At 55.8% G+C, this 18,543-nt stretch overlaps 1 protein-coding gene across 1 annotated transcript in view; it reads left to right on the top strand.

Moving 5' to 3' along the window:
* The window catches only part of AHRR (aryl hydrocarbon receptor repressor), an 86,167-nt gene that overhangs the window by 49,793 nt on the left and 17,831 nt on the right, over positions 1-18,543 (top strand). Inside the window, exon 5 of the mRNA XM_069555804.1 lies at positions 13,119-13,208. Coding sequence (XP_069411905.1) covers positions 13,119-13,208 — 90 coding nt within the window. The remainder of the gene's footprint in view (positions 1-13,118; positions 13,209-18,543) is intronic.

Here is an 18,543-nt window from a genome sequence, read left to right as displayed (position 1 = left end):
CGGGCCCGGGGCGGTGCTCCCACCCGCAGCTCTTTCTCCTGTGCTGTCTGCTGTCCTCCTCTGCTGCCCCAGGGCCAGCCCTCCAGGCCGCGCACATCACGCGGGCCTCCGTGGCCTCCGTCTGTGCTCTGGATGACCGCTCCGTCCTGCCCGGCCCTGCAACCCCGTGGAGGGTAGCCCACCAGTCTCCTCCTCCTCCCTACGCTTCCTTACCGAGTAAGTGGTTCCCCTTGATTTGCTCACACTGCTTCTTATTCCATTTCGCTATGTCTACCTCCTTAAATCTGTCTGTTAAGCTCATGCTCGTCTGATCCTCTGCTCTGTGCTGCCCCACCCGCTGGCATTCCCCAGGCTGTGTCCTGGCGCATGTGTGCTGGGGTCTGGAGGGTCGGGGGCGCGTGGGCCGGGTGGACTTGCCTCCTTGGTGCCGGTCTCCTCTAGGAAGGGCTGGCCTAGGGTGTGCGCGGGGTGGGAGGGGTGAGTGCCTGGGGGTGCGGCTCAGCTGTGCCCTACGGCTCTGCTTCCCTTATCCCACCAGGCAACGCAGGGCCCAGCAGAGGAGGAAGGGCTCTCGCTTCTATTCTCTGTTCCCCCCGAATGCCTGCCCTGGGCTCGGGCCGCAGCCTTCCTCATCCCGACCCAGACAGCCCTGGGCCCCCACTAGGATAAGGGGGGTGACTGCGGGGGGCGCGGAGCCTGTGCAGACACAGAAGCCTGAACCTTGCTGCAGGGCAGGAAGGCACAGGGCCGCTGGGTTGTGCTGCGTTTCTGCCTTTGAGGCCGCAGCAGCGTCCTTGGGTTGAAGCGGTCAAGATCCTCTGGAGAGGGGTGGCAAACGGGCCGGCGTGCTGATTCCCGAGTGAGGGGGTTTTGCTGTTCCTGCTGCTGGCCCTGGGCCCAGGTAGGTGACTCACGCGACCCCGTGGCACCCATGGGCCTCAAGGAAGCGCCGTGAGAGGGCCTTGCGTGTCTGGAAGGCCCGAGGACCACGCTCACTCAGCAGGCTGTTGACCCGTGCCAACCGAGCTGGCGCAGTTTCTGGAAAAGCCAGCACAATTCCCGGGAAGTTCTCAGGAACCACAAGAGACGTGCCGAGAACCAGAGTGCAGACTCTCTCACCTTCAGGCTGTTGCTCTCCTAGAGAAAGACCTAGAAGCCCCTTTGCCTGGCTGGGCTAAGTGAGCGGGGGCCAGGAGTGCCCGCTCCTGGTGGGCGTGTCTGAGGGCTCCCTGCTGCAGGCCCCTCCACTCGGCGCTGGGCCCACGGGTCTTCTAGGGACAGGGGCACGAAACCCCAGAGCCCGCACAGTGGGTCGCAGAGTCAGCTGGCAGGGGTGGGAGATGGGCGGCCTAGGGCAGGGGTCTCAGGGTCGCCGTCAGAGGGGGGCCAGGCTGCAGGAGGGGGCGTCACACACCCGGGGTCCCGACTGCTGGAGGGTGGTGTTGGCGAGGTCACAGGTGTGCGTCTGAGGCCCGGTGTGGGCGTCCCAGGCCCTCCTACCCCTCGGCTCTGGGGAGAGCGCCTTGATGTCCGCATACCTGCACCCACGTGTTTCCTGGATCCGCTGAGCGGGCTGCTGCGGGGGCCGCTCCATCTCCCACTCTGGTCTCTGTGCTCTGAGAAGTGCTGTCCCACCTTCTGCTGTGACCCTGTTGTTCCCAAACTTATTTGACGTGGCTCTTCTTTCAGGGGCTTGACGGGTGTAAGTAAAAGTGTAAATTCCCCGGGGGCTGGCCTTTGGGTGGGCACAGCCCCAAAGGGCAGGCTGCCCCCACTGCCCAGCAGACCCCGGGCCCCACCCCAGGGCCTGTCTGACGTCCACTGAGCATCCAGGGCAGTCCCGGCCTCAGGCTGTGTCCACCGTGGTGCACGGTAGCGTCCTGTCCATCTAGCAGTCTCCCTGCGGTCAGAAGCCCACAGTTCCCAGCCCCACCCCTGAAGATAGTTCAGCTGTTTGGGGCCTCTCTGTGGCTTTTAGACCTAGAGCTCTGTGCTGTGTGCCTCCTGGCCGTCCACAGTCACTTTAGCTGTCCAGCTTGAGCCCCTGAGCATCCGTAGTCAGCGAGCAGGGCTTCCTGGTCAGCTTACCCCACGGCCACTCAGGCCCTACTCTGCCCTGGGCTCTCCCGGGCTTGGACGTGTGTGCCCCAGGCTCTGCCCTCACTGAGCCCACGGTCATAGGGAGGGTCCCAGTGGGACTTGAGCCGAGGTGAGGATGCAGGCCGGCCCGCTGAAGGACGACCTGCAGGCCAGGCTGCGCCCGCTGCATGACCTCAGGGTCAGCCTCGCCATTCACCGCTGGGCACTGAGACGCTGCGGGCCTGTGGCATCTGCAGGGTTTAATCACTAGGGAAGAGCTCCTGGCTCGCTCTGGGTCACCCTGGGTTCACGGTGGAGCTGCTGAATGTTATGGGGCCTGAGAACCTGCCTGTCCCACAGCCAAGGCTGCGGCCTGGTTTGTTCCATGTGGAGCCTGGGTTCCCCCACCACAGAGCCCAGGTCCACCCACCATGGAGCCTGGGTCGCCCCCCCCCGCCCCCGCCGTGGAGCCTGGGTTCCCCCCCGTGGAGCCCGGTTCACCCACCACAGAGCCTGGGTTCACCCTCAGTTTGTTCCACATGGAGCCTGGGTTCCCCCACCGTGGAGCCCAGGTCCACCCACCGTGGAGCCCGGTTTCCCCACCATGGAGCCCAGATTCCCCCACCATGGAACCCAATTCACCCCCGGTTTGTTCCATGTGGAGCCCGGGTTCCCCCACAGCGGAGCTCAGGTTCCCCCACCATGGAGCCCAGGTCCACCCCCTTGGAACCCGGGTCCCCCCCAGCACCATGGAGCCCGGGTTCCCCCACTGCAGAGCCCAGGTTCCCCCACCATGGAGCCCCGTTTCCCCACAGTGGAGCCCAGATTCCCCCACCATGGAGCCCGGTTCACCCCTGGTTTGTTCCACGTGGAGCCCGGGTTCCCCCACCATAGAGCCCAGGTTCCCCCACCATGGAGCCCAGTTCACCCCTGGTTTGTTCCATGTGGAGCCTGGGTTCCCCCACCATAGAGCCCAGGTCCACCCACCATGGAACCCAGGTCCCCCCCAACACCATGGAGCCCGGGTTCCCCCACAGCAGAGCCCGGGTTCCCCCACCATGGAGCCCGGTTCACTCCTGGTTTGTTCCTTGTGGAGCCCGGGTTCCCCCACAGCAGAGCCCGGGTCCCCACCAATACCATGGAGCCCAGTTCACCCCTGGTTTGTTCCACATGGAGCCCGGGTTCCCCCACCATGGAGCCCGGTTCACCCCTGGTTTGTTCCACGTGGAGCCCGGGTTCCCCCACCGTGGAGCCCGGGTTCCCCCACCGTGGAGCCCGGGTTCCCCCACCGTGGAGCCCGGGTTCCCCCACCGTGGAGCCCGGGTTCCCCCACCGTGGAGCCCGGGTTCCCCCACCGTGGAGCCCGGGTCCACCCCCTTGGAGCCCGGTTCACCCCCGGTTTGTTCCCCGTGCAGTCTGGGGGCTCACGCCAGCTCCTTCCTGAGGGCCGCGGTGGCAGCACCCTGTGTTGCCGTCGGGCCCGCTTGGCTGGGCTTTCCTGTGTGACAGCTCTTCCACGGGGGCTCTCTCCAGCTCCCAGTGGCGCCCCACCCTCCTGCAGGCCCCCTTGGGCTCTCTGGGGGCATAGGAATGGTCTAGAACCTGGCCACAGGTCTGGAGTGACCCTCGGCTATGAGGCTGAGGCTGGTGGCTCCCGCTCGGAGATTTAGAGGGGTGAGTGGGGGCAACCCCTCCACCCCAGGAGCCCAGCAGGATGGACCTGCCTCTCAGACGGAGCATGCCGCTCCTTCAGGGTCATCAGGGGCACCTGTTTATCAATTCCATAAAGTGCTTCTCAGGAGCTAAACCAAGTTTACATTCAGAGAGTCGTCCGAATCTTTAAACAGGCTTTGTTTTCTCTTTAGAAAACACTGCCAACACTTTTGGTAAATCACTCATTCCAGCACAAAACCCCAAGTTCTAATTAACAGGACCAGTATTGATTCTGCCCTTACTCTGTGTGGGTGCTTATTTGAGCTCAGAGACGGTCCCTGCTGTCATCCTTGTTTTTCAGATGAGGAACCTGAGGCCCAGAGGTTAAGTAGTTTGTCCAAGGTCACACAGCTGTTGAAAAAGCAGCCCTTGGTTGAGGTGTGTTTGAAATGGTCACATCCGCCCAGGGAAGGAAAAGCTATGTCTGCAGCGGCCACATTCTGTGTCCGGTTCTGGGCTCCCCTCCCCCAGGCCGCAGGAGGGCCCAGGGCCAGCCTCACCGTCCAGACACCTGCACTGTCCAGCTGCTCACCTGGAGAGGACGACCTGGGGCCGTGGCTGGCGGAGCAGGGCCGGGATAGCACGGGGCCAGCTCCCAGGGCCCGGGGGTCCGCACCCGCCTCCACCCTCGTGGCTCTGCCCTGGCAGCCCACTGCCTCTTTCAAGAACTGTTTGCAAGCGCTGTCGCTCTCTGAGGCTGGAGCCCGAAGCCAAGTTTACTGTTTGTGGGATCTATAAACAGCCGGCGAGCCGTCCCCTGCAGAAGTGCCTTGCACGCACACAGGCCCCGCGGCAAGGCCCAGCGAGTGATCTGGCTCCAGCAGGCCCAGCGGCCGGTGCCCCACTCGCGTGACTGGCGGCCCGGCCTGTGGTGTTGCTCCATTGCCATGGCGACAGCTCCCAGGGGAGGGCCCAGCTCCCAGCTTCCCTTCATTCCAGGAGGGGCGAGGAGAGGGGCTGCTGGAACTGTTCCTTTCCCCGCTTCTTTTCCCTCTGCTGTGACCTTGACGAGCAATCTTTGAAGCGCTCGCCGGCTATCTTTTTCTGCCTGTGTTGGAAGACATCAGGGTGTTCAAGGGCTGTCCAGAGGAAGTCCCGCTTGCTCGGCTGTTCGCCCCAATCCCTGCCACGGGGCCGCGGTGGCGTCCGGGGCAGGGCGCGTGGCCGGCCCTGTGGTGGCAGGTGCAGCTCCCGTGACTGGCTGTCACTGAACGTGGACGCGGTTGTTTCTCCTCTTAAAAAAGCGCAGCCTTCAGCTTGGGGCCAAATTCTTTTCTCCGCTTGAAGAAGTGATCTCATTTTCCATGTACCATATTTAAAAAAACACAAAAGTCTTGCAGGATTAAAAGAGAGAGAGAAAACAAACAAACGTTTGCGATGCATATTTGCCCCGGCCGGTCCCACATGTGCAGCAGTATTTGGCGTGAGGCTTCCAGGCCAGAATGTCGATCTGATATTGAATCCATATGACTCGGCAAACAGCGTTTACGGTCGTTTTTCTTTTTAAAATTTCTGCCTGGTGAGTTAAAATTAAGGTTGTTTTCGGCTGTGACTAATCTCGTAAAATCTTTTTTGAGACAGCATTTGATGCACTCAGACCATGAGCATCTCTTTGGTCTTTGGACTATTATTAGTGGGACGTTGTGAGTCTGGGCTGCCTCTGAGACGGGAAATGCTGTGTGGACAGCTGGTGGCGCCCACTTCGCCCACTCCCGCTGCTGGGGGCAAGTGGGGGTCCCCACGTCTGCAGCTTGTCCGGGGGAGGGGGACGAGGCTCTCAGGCCACCACCACCCAGCCCCGCGTGGCGTCTGGGCTCAGCCACCTGGGCCACGTGGCCACTGGTCAATGAGTCTATAAGAAGGAGGGACAGTAAGCCCGTCGCCACAGTAACGGAGCCGCACCACAAGGCCACCGAAGCCTGCGGTGGCCCTAGCATGGCCTGCCCTGCTCCTGCCCAGATTCCTGGGGTGGGACTTAGACGGGCAGCCTGCAGGCCCTTCCTGGGATGTTCCTGCCAGCTCCGGGTCGGGCCTGTGGCTTCCCGCTCTGGCTTTCCTGGCCAGAGGGCTTGGTCACGGTGGCTGAGGCAGCAGGCTGCACCAGCGCCCAGGGCCTCGGCCACCAGAACCTGCCGGCTGTGGGGCAGGGCGGGGAAGGAGGCAGGCACCCTGAGCGGGTGTTCTGCCTAGGCCCTGGGTCACAGGACGCCAGGTTTGCGGGGGAGGCGCTGGAAGCCATCGCAGGCGGGCCGTGGGCAGCGGTGAGAGCACCAGCACCACCCTCGTCCTGGGGGACGCCCAGCTCTGGGGGCAGCAGGTCCCACCACGCAGGTGCCCAGCAGGTGCCCAGCAGCGCTGCAGCAAGGGAAGGCGGTGCCTTTCCTCCTTGCCTTAGGCGTCTTCCGCCCACGCAGTGTTCCATGCAGATGCACGCGTCTCCGGGAGCCCCTACCAGCAGCTGAGAGCAGCCCAGATGCCCGCTGAGCGACAGGGCATACGCAGTGCAGCCTGAGCGTGCAGTGGAGTATTAGTCAGCCTTGAAGAGGAAGGGAATTCCAACACAGGCTCTGCACGGACGGGCTTGAGGGTACCGAGGGCCAGTCCTGTGAGTCCGCTCAGGAGGTCCCTGGAGGAGTCGGGCTCCTGGAGACAGGAAGCAGATGGTGGCGGCCGGGACTGGGGAGGGCTGGAGCGTCAGCCTGGGAAGATGAGAAGGCTCTGGAGATGATGCCGCTGGCGGCCGTACAACCACAGGGCTCATGGGGTGAACCGTGTGCACGAGTGTGGCTGAAACGGTGAGCTTTCTGCTGCGCACGTTTTACCGCAACATGAGAAGAGCTGGTATTTCGAAGTGCAGTTCTTGTACATATTGGTGTCTGAGGGACACGGGCGTCCAAGCCTCAGTGGTTCAGCTCATCATAGATTCTGAGGCTGACGGTGCTTCCAAAAATCCTCCGGGCTGGTGAACATGGACACACAGGCTTTGTGTTTTTAGGTGAAGAATGTCTGAAGTGGTGCAGAAACCATGAGGGGCACTATCCAGACTTGTCGCCGCCCAGCGGGTGCGCATTCAGGCTGCGTGGGGGCCACTCACAGACGGGGCCCTCCACGCCCAGCCTCCTGTCCTGGAGATCGACCCACACCCTGGGTCGATCAACACACAGGAAAACCTGGCCTCTGTTACACCGTGTAGCAGCCCAGACACTTCACGGGTCTCCCCACCCCCACCAAGAAATCCGGGGTCTCCTAGCAGAGGCACGTGGGGGAGATTCGGACCTGGTCACAGACTTGTGACCCTCCACCAGGACGAGCACAGGCAAACACTGGACTTTCCCCCCCACTGCCCGAAGGTGTGTGGGCAGTGGGAACAGGCGCTTCCGTGGGACTGCACAGGAGCTCGTGACAAATGCTGCCGTCTGTCTGGGAACGCGGACGCTCCGGTGGACACAGCGTGCACAGGGTTGATTGCCATTTCATTGGAGTTCGGGGGTTGTGGCTGGTATTTTAATAACAGGCTTTTGGTGAGACGTGGTCGGCGGCGGCAGACTGCTGGGGGCAGGGGTGCCTCGGGGGGCTGTGTGAGCTTGGGTTTGTCGTACAGGAGACTCAGCGCAAAGTCTAAATCTGACTGCAGATCACCACCCTGCTGTTTGCACCTGAGTGTCAGAAACTCATCCAGAACTGTGCAACAAGGCGAGCCGTCGGGCGTCACCTCCTTTTCAAGTCATGCGGGCACAGGCTGCGCGAGGATTCTCCGAGGGAATGTTGCGTCTGCATCTGAGGCCGCAATCTGACCTCAGCTGTGAGCCCCTGGCATCTCTGATATGTCTTAGGATGCTTTAACATCTTAGCGATTCCCTCTTTTTCTAAAAAAATTTTTCGTGTGTTTATTCACTTGTTGACTGTGCTGAGTCTTCGGGGCTGCGCGTGGGTTTTCTCTGGTTGTGGCGCCTGGGTTTCTCGCCGTGCTGGCGTCTCTTGCTGCACAGCATGGGCTCTAGACGCTCCGGCTCAGTAGCTGGGGCCCATGGGCTTTGCCCCTCGGCACGTGGGATCTCCCCGGACAAGGTTCGAGCCCGCGTCACCTGCTCTGGCAGGCGGACTCTCACCCACCGCGCCTCCAGGGAGCTGGCCCGTGCTTCCCTCTGGAGTAAGATCTTCTGTTGAGTGTTTACTGTATGTTAGCCTGAGTGCTGTGATGTTTCTTCTCTGACTTACAGTCTAACAGCTAAGGTGTGGCTTCACAGCAGAGCAAGGTCCCGTGTGCGGCTGTGCGGCTGTGTCCCTTTCTGGGGGTTCCTTGGGAATCTTGTGTGATGTCAGGCTGGGCAGAACACACGATTTCCTTTTGGGCCGGACGTTGCGCTCCATTGATAAATTCATCTTTATGATGGTGAGTCACCCTGTCCAAGACCAAAGGATGTCTTTCTATTGTTCACATATAATCTGGTGTCTCCTGAGATGTTTTAACATTTTCTTCACATCAATTTTGTGTTTTTCTGATTGAGTTTGCAAGTGTTGGGTCTTCTAAAGAGGATTTTATCCATCAGAATGTCCTCTAATATGGTCGTTATTCTAGTATGTAACAGCTATTGACTACATGTTTAATTTTATATCCTTCCTGTCTGCTGAATTCTTCCATCTGGGTTGCTTCATCACTGATTCTCCAGGGTTTTCCAAATAAACGAAGGAGTCCTCTGCAGGCAGTGATCCTCCTACCTTCTCAGTGCTGGACCTCCCACTGAGCTCCCTTCTGGTTGCGACAGTTAGCACCCCAGAAGCTCTAGGACAGGCGTCAGCAACCCTTCTCTGTACGTGGCAGATGGTGTTTCAGCCTTCACGGGTATGTTGTCTCTCTGGGAGCTGTCTAGCCTTGCTCTTGTGGTGCACGTACGTAGATGGACAGGTTTGGCCACAGTGTAAGGTGGACTGGAGGGGTGCTGTGGTTCACACACCCTGGAGAGGGATGTCAGGGCGTCCTTGCCTGGTTTCCTGATCCTCCTGGAAACACCCAGCATTTTCCCCATTAATTAAGTTGCTATCTTAGGAATAACATGGACACACACACGTCCACACGCATTTTCATGCTAAAATGTATTCATAATTCCTATTTTCTTGAGTGTTTTTAATCAGAAATGAGTGTTGAATTTTGTTGAAAGCTTTTTTGCCATCTATGAAGACGGCAAAAGTTATAGATTTTTCTCCTTAGATCTATAAACTTGCTTGTCTGGTTAGTTTCTCAGTCATGTCTGACTTTGGAGTCAGATGGACTGTAGCCATCCAGGCTTCTCTGCCCATGGGATTTTTCAGGCTAGAGTACTGGAATGGGAGAAGGTTATGCCCTTCTCCAGAGGATCTTCCTGACCCAGGAATCAATAAGCTTGGTGTATTATATCAATGAATTTCCCAATATTGAGCCAAGCTTGCATTCCTAGAATAAATTATTTGATCATGATGTATTCTTTTCATAATGTGAAACTGAAATCTGTTTGCTAATACTTTATTTAGCATATTTGGCATCAATAGACAAAGTCTGTAATTTTATTTTTATTGAATTTCCGTATCAGAATTAACTGTCCATGTTATAGTTCTTAAGAATGAGAGAATCTTCTTCACTTTCTATTTCTGAGACAGTTTAGGGGGCATTGTCATTATCTTATTTTTAGAGATTTTTAAAGCATCTGGGTCAGGCTCATTATCCTGGGTTCGTGCCTCGATAACTTTGTTTCTTCTACAGAAATTGTGCTTCAGGGTTTCCATCTCTAATGGGTTAATTCTGGTAAATTATGTAATTTTTTGAGTATCACTTTTGATATTTCCTCACTGTATTTCTAGCGTCTGTAGGGTGTGTAATGATGTATTCTTTAAAATTCCTTGTGTCAGTCGTATTTTTCCTGATAAATCTTCTAGGAGCTTATCAAGTTTGTTAATCCTTTTAAAGAAGCAATTTTCCACTTTGTAACAATCTTTATTATTTAACTAGTTTAAGAGTTTTCGCTGTTTCTTCTCTTACTTCTAATTTTTCCCTCCTTCTTCTTCTTCTTGCTCCGTCCTCAGTCATGTCCAGCTCTTTGCAACCCCGTGGACTGCAGCACACCACGCTTCCCTGTCCATCACTATCTCCCAGAGCTTGCTCAAACTCATGTCCATTGAGTCGGTGATGCCATCCAACCATCTCATCCTCTGTCATCCCCTTTTCCTCTCCCTTCTATCTTTCCCAGCATCGGGGTCTTTTCCAATAAGTTGGCTCTTTGCATTAGGTGGTCAAAGTATTGGAGCTTCAGTTTCAGCATCATTCCTTCCAATAAATAGTCAAGATTGATTTCCTTTAGGATGGACTGGTTGGATCTCCTTGCAGTCCAAGGGACTCTCAAGAGTCTTCTCTAGCACCAAAGTTCGAAAGTATCAATTTTTCAGTGCTCAGCCTTCTTTATGGTCAAACTCTCACATCCGTACATGGCTAGTGGAAAAACCATAGCCTTGACTATATGGACCTTTGTCAGCAGAGTGATGTCTCTGCTTTTTAATGTGCTGTCTAGGTTGGTCATAGCTTTTCTTGCAAGGAGCAAGCGTCTTTGAATTTCATGGCTGCAGTCACCATCCGCAGTGATTTTGGAGCCAAGAAAATAAAGTTTGTCATTGTTTCCATTGTTTCCCCATATTCGCCCCGAAGTGATGGGACCGGATGCCGTGATCTTCGTTTTCTGAATGTTGAGCTTTAAGCAGCTTTTTCACTCTCCTCTTTCACTTTCGTCAAGAGGCTCTTTAGCTCCTCTTCACTTTCTGCCAAAAGGGTGGTGTCATCTGCATGTCTGAGGTGATTGATGTTGATGCTGGAATCTTGATTCCAGCTTGTGCTTTATCCTTCTCCTTACATTGTGTTTAATTGTCTCTAGTTTCTTGAGGAGGAATTACACACTTTGTTCTTTTGAAGCAGTCGTCGTAAGCTTACTGAGACTTTACGTTGCCTGTTCTGATTATATGTAACTTGCAGTTCATCACCTCTGTGTGTCCTCTCATGACGGGGTGCAGATTTACCTGTCCTTGTGGTTCTCCATCAGGTTTTAGAAGTGTGAGGCTTTGGATTAGGTGGCTGCCATTATCCTATCACTTCATGGCAAACAGAAGGTGAAAAGTGGAAGCAGTGACTGATTTGCTTTTCATGGGCTCCAAAACCACTGTGGACCTTGATTGCAGCCATGAAATTAAAAGACACTTGCTCCTTGGAAGAAAAGCTATGGCAAACCTAGACAGCCTATTAAAAAGCAGAGATGCTACTTTGCCGAGAAGGGTCTGTCTAATCAAAGCTATGGTTTTGCTAGTGGTAGTCGTGTGCGGACGTAAAAGGTGGACCATAAAGAAGGCTGAGCACTGAAGAACCGATGCTTTCAAATTACAGTGCTGGAGAAGACTCTTGAAAGCCCCTTGGACTACAAGGAGATCAAACCAGTCCATTCTAAAGGAAATCAGTCCTGAATATTTTATGGAAGGACTGATGCTGAAGCTCCAATACTGGCTACCTGATGGGAAGAGCCAACTCACTGGAGAAGACCCTGATGCTGGGAAAGACTGAGGGCAAGCGGAGAAGGGGACGACAGAGGATGAGGTGGTTGGCTGGCATCACTGACTCAATGGACATAATTTGAGCAAGCTCCAGCAGATAGTGGAGGACAGAAGAGCCTGGTGGGCTATAGTCTATGGAGTCGCAGAGTCAGACATGACTTGGAGACTGAACAACAACATTATCCTGGGTCCCTAGAAATCTTCAATACCAGTCATTTGAAAGCTCCTAGAAATTGACATTTATAAATCCTAATAGAAAAATCAGCACGTAACACGCACAGGCGTTTTACCAAAAAGGAAATACAAGCTACCAGTGAATGTGTGAAATGGTTTCGATCTCATTAATAATCAAAGAATAAAAATTATAATTATCATTATAATTTATCACATAAAACTGGCAAAGATTAGAAAAAAGAAAGAAGTACCCAGAATGGTCAAGGATTAAGAGAAATGAATATTACAATGTATTGCTGATAGCTGCAAGCTTCATGGAAGTTAATGCAAAGTCTCTAAATGTCTGCATGTTAAAGCGTCCAGCTGCCTAACCCTCCCTAACCTCCCGCTCTGCCCTAGCCCCAGAGAGTCAGACTGCTCCTGCCCGCCTGCAGGGGGTGGCACAAACAGTGAGCCGCTCCACACGTGGCGCCTGCACTCACCAGGACCCACGCCACCTGGGCTGCTGTCTTCCTTGTCAGGATGAGGGGGATGCCAGGCAGACAGGCAGGCAGACAGCTGGCTGACGGGGTGGGCACTGAGCAGGTGTTCACGGGCCTGTGGTCCCTCGTGCACCCTCACTCGCCATGGCCCTGGGAAGCCTGTGCAGGAGGGGCTGGAGGGCCTGCTTCTCAAAAAAAGGGGAACGTTAAACTGAGCCCAACACAGTGCCTGCCACAATAGTGACAGATTTAGCAATCATTAAGACATTGTGAATAATGACACTGAAATCCACCCCCTTCCCACTCAGCATCTCCCCAGAATGCACCCAGACTGGAGGATCTTAGAGGTGAGGGGACCAGATGTTCTAGGAATACGTTTTCCTCATCATAAATAAGTGGGTATAGAAAATGGAAAAAAAAAGGGAAAGGATGTTGGATGATTAGGTACACTTGAACACCAAAATCAAGAGAGAAGCTTACAGGTGGGTTTCCTTGAATATAGATGAATATTTCCCAAGTGAAATGCGTCAGTTCCAAGAGCACACTAGAAACGATGATCAGATAAGCTTTACCCTCCATAGGCAAGAGTGATTCGCCATCAGAAAATCTGTCAGTGAGACTCACTGCATTAATGTACTAGAGGAAACCTACGTGATGGTTTCAGCAGATACAGAAAGAGCCCTTGTTGGATGGAGCTCCACATTTTTTCATGATAAGAATTCCTGTCACACCAGAACGTGGTATAGAGGAGGACGGGGAACCCACCTGTGGCGCAGGCGTCCCTGTTGTTCCAGGCATCGGTGTGCCTCATCTCACTGTGGCGATGTCTGTATTTTATACAACATCATCTGATGATCATTGGAAAAAGAGCCCAAGTCATGAGCCTGATAAACGGTGACCAAGTTCTCCTGTCACCTGCTGGCTCAGGACATTTTGTGAACAGCCATAAAAAACTAAAAGTGGGCCTTTCTGGAGGTTATGAGTTCAGACCACAACACGGGGGAAAAGGTTGAAAACCCAAACAGAACCACTGCCTGGAGTTTTTACTGTGGGTGATGTCATGGAGGTGAGATCATGCAAGTGATGTCTGTGTTCTCTTTGTTCCAGTCCCTCCACGGCTTCGCTCTGGTGGTGAGCGCGGAAGGGATGATCTTCTACGCGTCGGCCACGATCGTGGACTACCTGGGCTTCCACCAGGTGAGCACAGCGCCCCGTCTGCTGGGGTTCGGCCCCGTCTGCGGTTCGGCCCCGCCTGCAGTCCGGGCCCGCTGCCTTGAAGGCATGCGCTGTCTTCAAGGTGTGTATGTGCTTAGCCGCTCAGTCATGTCTGACTCTGCGACCCTGTGGACTGTCGCCATCAGACTCCTCTGTCCGTGGAATTCTCCAGGCAAGAATACTGGAGTGGATTGCCATTCCTTCCCAACCCAGGGATCAAACCCGGGTCTCTGCATTGCAGGTGGATTCTTTATTGTCTGAGCCACCAAGGACTTTGAACTTTCAAACTTCAAGGTTTAAAACGTCTCTAAATCAAACTTTCTCTTTTTTTAAATCACCGACCTTTTGTCAGATGAGGTTTTGCACACCCGGCTTTGTCTGGGGCTCAGGGTCACGGTGAGAGGCATGCCGGCGTCCTGGGTGTCCCTGGTCTCACAGCAGCGACTTCTGCACCTGCAGCCCTACCTCTGCCCTCCTCGCAGCGAGAGGCTGGTCAGGGCCAGGCAGGGGCCTGTCCTGAGCTGCACCTCAGTGCCTCAAACCCCGGATGCGACGTGCAGTCAGGATCCAGTGTGCTCCAGAATCGCTCTTGCTGGTGTGCAGATGGCTCACCCGGAATGTTGCCCCAGGTCAGCACAGCCTAGACGATTCCAGACCTCAGGGCAGAGCGGGATGGAGTCCATCCAACCCCGGGTCCAAGGAGGTGGCTCAGTGAGAAGCCCCAGGAAAGGAAGTGGGACCTGGCTTGGCCTCTGGGAGGGAAAAGTCTCACGAGCAATCCAAGCCCAGAGTCAAACGCTGGTGAAACCTCCTGGCTCTGCAACTTGGGTGGCTGGGGTCTGAGGACAAGCCGGGCACAAGTGTGGCCGCCCCCCGCCAAAAGAAAACACCTGCCCGCCCCCTCAGCCCTCTGCAGGGAGCTCACAGCACAGGGTTATAAACTCCAGGAAGCCACCAACTGCCAGCCCTGGCACCTTCCCTGAGGAATGCAAGATAAAAACAGGTGGATTCCAGAGAGAATAAGACAGAACCTGGGAAAACCCAGAATGCAGTGTGTGCTCAGGGCCTCATCCGGGGGCAGAACGTGCAGTGATTCCAACACTTGACTATAGAAGGACTGTGGGCTTCAAGACACAGGGTGAGCCAGAGAGGCGCAGGCACAGTGGGCGGAGGGCAGTGGGGCTGAGCCGGGCCTGGAGTGCATTTGAGACCCCCTCTCCCGCAAGGCCACGGTGGCCTCTGGGAGGTGGACAGTCCACCAAGGGGCCCACCCACTGGCGTGCTTGCCTGGAGGCTGGAGACCACCCCACGGAGCCGGGGCACCTCTGCGGGCCAGGCCACACATTCGCAGCACTCGGGTCAGAGCCCAGCGAGGAAGGCGATGGGGGGCAAGACGTGCAGTTAATACAGAAAATCTTCCTGATGGGCCAGCCGCCGGCCGGGGGTTGGGAGAGAAGCCCGGAGGTCGGGCTGCCTGCGGGGGCTTCCGGCTCCCCCCCTTAGACGCCGGCCTCCCCCGCGAGCTGCCAGATGGGCCTCCAGGTGCACGCTCAGCGCCTCTCCGCCTGCCGGCGTCCTGCGTCCTGCGAAGCCTCCTTCGGTGGTCGCTCCGCAGGGGCCGCGCCACGGGGCCGGGCCCCTCTCGAGCGGCGCCCCTCTCCCAGGCCCGCCAGGGCAGAGCGAGGCCGTGGGCCCGACGATTCGAGCCCCAAGTAATGAAGCCTTCTTCGCACCCCTGGGCGTCGTGTGCAGCACCTGGATCTAGAGAAATGTGATGTGCTCGCCTGTGCCAGCTGAGAATTTTTTTTTTTGCCCCAATCGCTGTTGCCTGAGTTGCTCTGTAAATTCTCGGGACACCCAGACCACCTGCTTTTGGCTGTGTAATTCGAAGGTCTCACCCCCGGGGTTGGGTTTCAGTGGGAAATGCAGGTGCCTTGTAGAGACCTGATTCCAGGTCTGAACTTGCTAATTGGAGCTTTTGTTTTCTTGGAACTCGGTTATTTCCTCTGAAGTGTTAGAAGTTTAAAAAAAAAAAAAGTTTTGCCTTTTATTATAAGGAAATTGTTTCCAAATGCCATTAAATCAGGCAGTGCCTCTAGTCTATGTAAAACATTTCATGAGCATATTAGACCAGCCCTGTGCTATTATTGTCGGCTTCTTGGGCAAAATGCTTTACAAAAAGTCAGGAACCAGCCGTTTCCTGCAGCCAGCTGAGCGCCCCGGTTCAGCGTCTTGCGCTCCAGTGCTCTTTGAGATGAACAAATGGGCTTTAGGTGTGTGTCTTAGTTGCCCTTGCCTTTGCTGCTGCAAGAGGTTGTCCATTCTCTCCGAGGTCAGCAGTGGGAGCGTCTCATCCCCAGGTGAATCAGGACGGATGTGAGGGCCTGTGGCAGGAAGCAGTTAAGGGCCCACGGGCATGGAGAGCGGATATGCGCTCTCTCTGCACAAAAGGCAAAGATGGCCACTGCTGGAATGAGCTGTTTGTGAAAATGGCTGTGCTTTTATTCTCGACTCTGCGGAGGGTGGTTCGGAGCCAAGATGAGACGCTCTGGCCAGACCAGAGCGGGCTTGCTCTGTGCTCGTGAGCAGCTGACACGTCCGTGTCCCCTGCTTCTCAGATCCCTCACCATTTATTCTTCTTGGCCTCGTTTGTAGGAATCAAACCCTAGACATTAGGAAAGATGAAGGGAAGCCAGGCTGACTGCCACGACCTCGGTTTCCTCATCCCAGAAAGTGTCGGCGTTTAAGTGTGTGTGTGTTGGCTGTTCATTTGTGTCCGACTCTCTGTGGCTCCATGCACAGTAATCCCCCAGGCTTCTGTGTCTAACGCCTTCTGCTCTAGCCTAACACCTCTCTGCCTAACACCCAGCCTGATCTGCGAAGCCTCCTCTAGCTCTGCTTGCCCTCCTCCAAGTCGATCTCCTCCTGTGTCAGTTAAGCCGCAGACCCACCCTGTGCATCCCTTTCGTGGATTACCTGAGGTGTGCGGAGAAGGCAAATGGGGCAGCAGGGTGCCCCTCGGGCTCTGCTGAAACTCGCCAGGGACTATGTGGACCGCAGTGCCCACTTATTAGTTTACAGTGAGAGATGCCCAGCGCTCAGACATCAGCACAGTCTTTCCCTCTAATCAAAACCATGGAGGGGAAAATGCCATCCATCAAAGAAGGATGGAAAAACACCAAATTCCTAGTAATGAGTCAAGCAAGTCATACGTAGTACTTCCGCTCAGAAAATACAAAGCATTATTTAAAGAAATTTAAAGATCCAGAGCATTGAAGAACTGATGCTTTCTAACTGTGGTGTTGGAGAAGACTCTTCAGAGTCCCTTGGATATCAAGGAGATCCAGTCAATCCTAAAGGAAATCAGTCCCAAATATTCATTGGAAGGACTGACGCTGAAGCTGAAGCTCCAATACTTTGGCCACCAGATGCAAAGAGCTGACTCATTGTAAAAGACCCTAATGCTGGGAAAGATTGAAGGCAGGAGGAGAAGGGGGTGGCAGAGGATGAAATGGTTGAATGGCATCACCGACTCAATGGACATGAGTTTGAGCAAGCTCCAGGAGTCATGGAAAGACAGGGATGCCTGGTGTGCTACAGTCCATGGGATCGCAAAGAGTCGGGCATGGCTTAGCAACTGAACTACAAGAAAATGGAAAGATATGCTGTGAACTGGAGGACTTAATATTATCACAAAGGGGACTGATCAAGTTATAGAATAACTGGCGTCCCTGGTGGCTCAGTGGAAAAGAATCCACCTGCCAAGCCGGGAGACACAGGTCCAATCCCTGGTCAGGAAGATCCCTGAAGAAGGAAATGGCAACCCAGCCCAGTGTTCTTGCTTGAGAGATCCCATGGACAGAGGAGCCTGGTGGGCTGCAGTCCATAGTGTCGCTAAGAGTCGGGCACAGCTTAGCGACTTAACAACAGCAACAAAGGACAAATACTGTGCTGCTTTTCTGGGAGCAAACTGGGCAAGCTGATTGGAAATGCAGAGACCTGAGCAAACCCAGCACCATGAGGGAGGGCATTGATGATCTCTGGGACATACAGTCCCAGACACAACACTTCATGTCCAGCTCAGTGGCTGAGACCAGTGGGGTCGGTGCAAAGAAGGACACACGGCCTCAAAAGACAGGGGAGGTTCACAGCAGATTTGGGTTCACAGTGAAGCCGATGTTGCCAGGGGTGGGCAGGCGCTGGTCTTGTCAGTAAATGGTGCCTCAGGGACTGGATCCTCTTGAAAAGAATGAATCTTGACACCTACCTCACACCACGCAGAGTCAATGGGAGATGGTGGAAGTTTCTAGAAGATGACAGGACAGAGTCAGGAGGTATCTGAGGAACAAGCACACAGAGAGGACAGAAGCCGTAAAGCCTGACCGTGAGGAGAGACTGACCGCCCCGGCTGTGTCAGACCCGCGAGGAGCGCAGCAGGCCCAGGAGTGGGGAGGCTGCCTGCCAAGGAGTCCACCCGAGGCAGGACGCCCGTCCGGGAGGGTGCAGAAGGTGCCGGGGCGGCCGGGCGGCCCTGTGGAGGGGCGAGAGAAGGACAGCGGCAGGCGGTGCGTGCGCATGCGTTCATCTGAAAACGGATAAATCTGTGGGAAGGCGCTCCGCTTCATTAGTCCTCCTGATGGGCCGATTACACGTTAGACAGAAACCGCGACGCGGGGACGCGGGCTCACCAAGGCCGCGGAGCGCCTGGGCTCGCACGCGGCTGGGCGGCTGGGCTCGCACGCGGCTGGGGCGGGTGTGCGCGCACGCTCACTCTGGCGGCTGGGCTCGCACACTCACTCTGGCGGCTGGCGGCGTGCTCCGCTGGGGCCGAGGCCCTGTCCAGCCCGTGGCCCACGCTCCAGTCCGGGGTGCGAGCCGAGCAGAACCGCCCTGGAAGACACAGCAGCCGCGCGGGTGAGAGGCCCGGCCGGCAGGGAGGGACTCCCCGGAGGCGGCGTGATCACGGCGGAGAGCCGCGCCACGGAGGGGCCGAGGCGCTGCCTGCTTCAGGCACCAGGGGCCGCGCCGCCGCCGTGAGATGACACGGAGGGCACAGGGCTCCATTTGAGAACAGAACCCGCCGGGGCTGCGGGGTCTGTGCCGTGGCTGCCTCCGAGGAGGGCGGAGGGAAGGGTTCTCAGTCCCGACTGGGTGGGGCAGCGGCGGGACTATAACGTGGGCACATTTCACATTCTGCGTTTCCCCTGCGTCACAAAACTGCATGAGGAGAGCTTCACTATGGGACATGCCCTTATGACCCGAGAGCCTCCAGGTGAGGGGGCCTCCAGGCGAAGGGGAGCCTCCAGGCGAAGGGGAG

This window comes from Ovis canadensis, chromosome 16 (assembly GCF_042477335.2).
Source record: "Ovis canadensis isolate MfBH-ARS-UI-01 breed Bighorn chromosome 16, ARS-UI_OviCan_v2, whole genome shotgun sequence".
In the NCBI taxonomy this organism is placed as follows: domain Eukaryota; kingdom Metazoa; phylum Chordata; class Mammalia; order Artiodactyla; family Bovidae; genus Ovis; species Ovis canadensis.
This window is presented reverse-complemented; position numbering and strand designations above follow the sequence as displayed.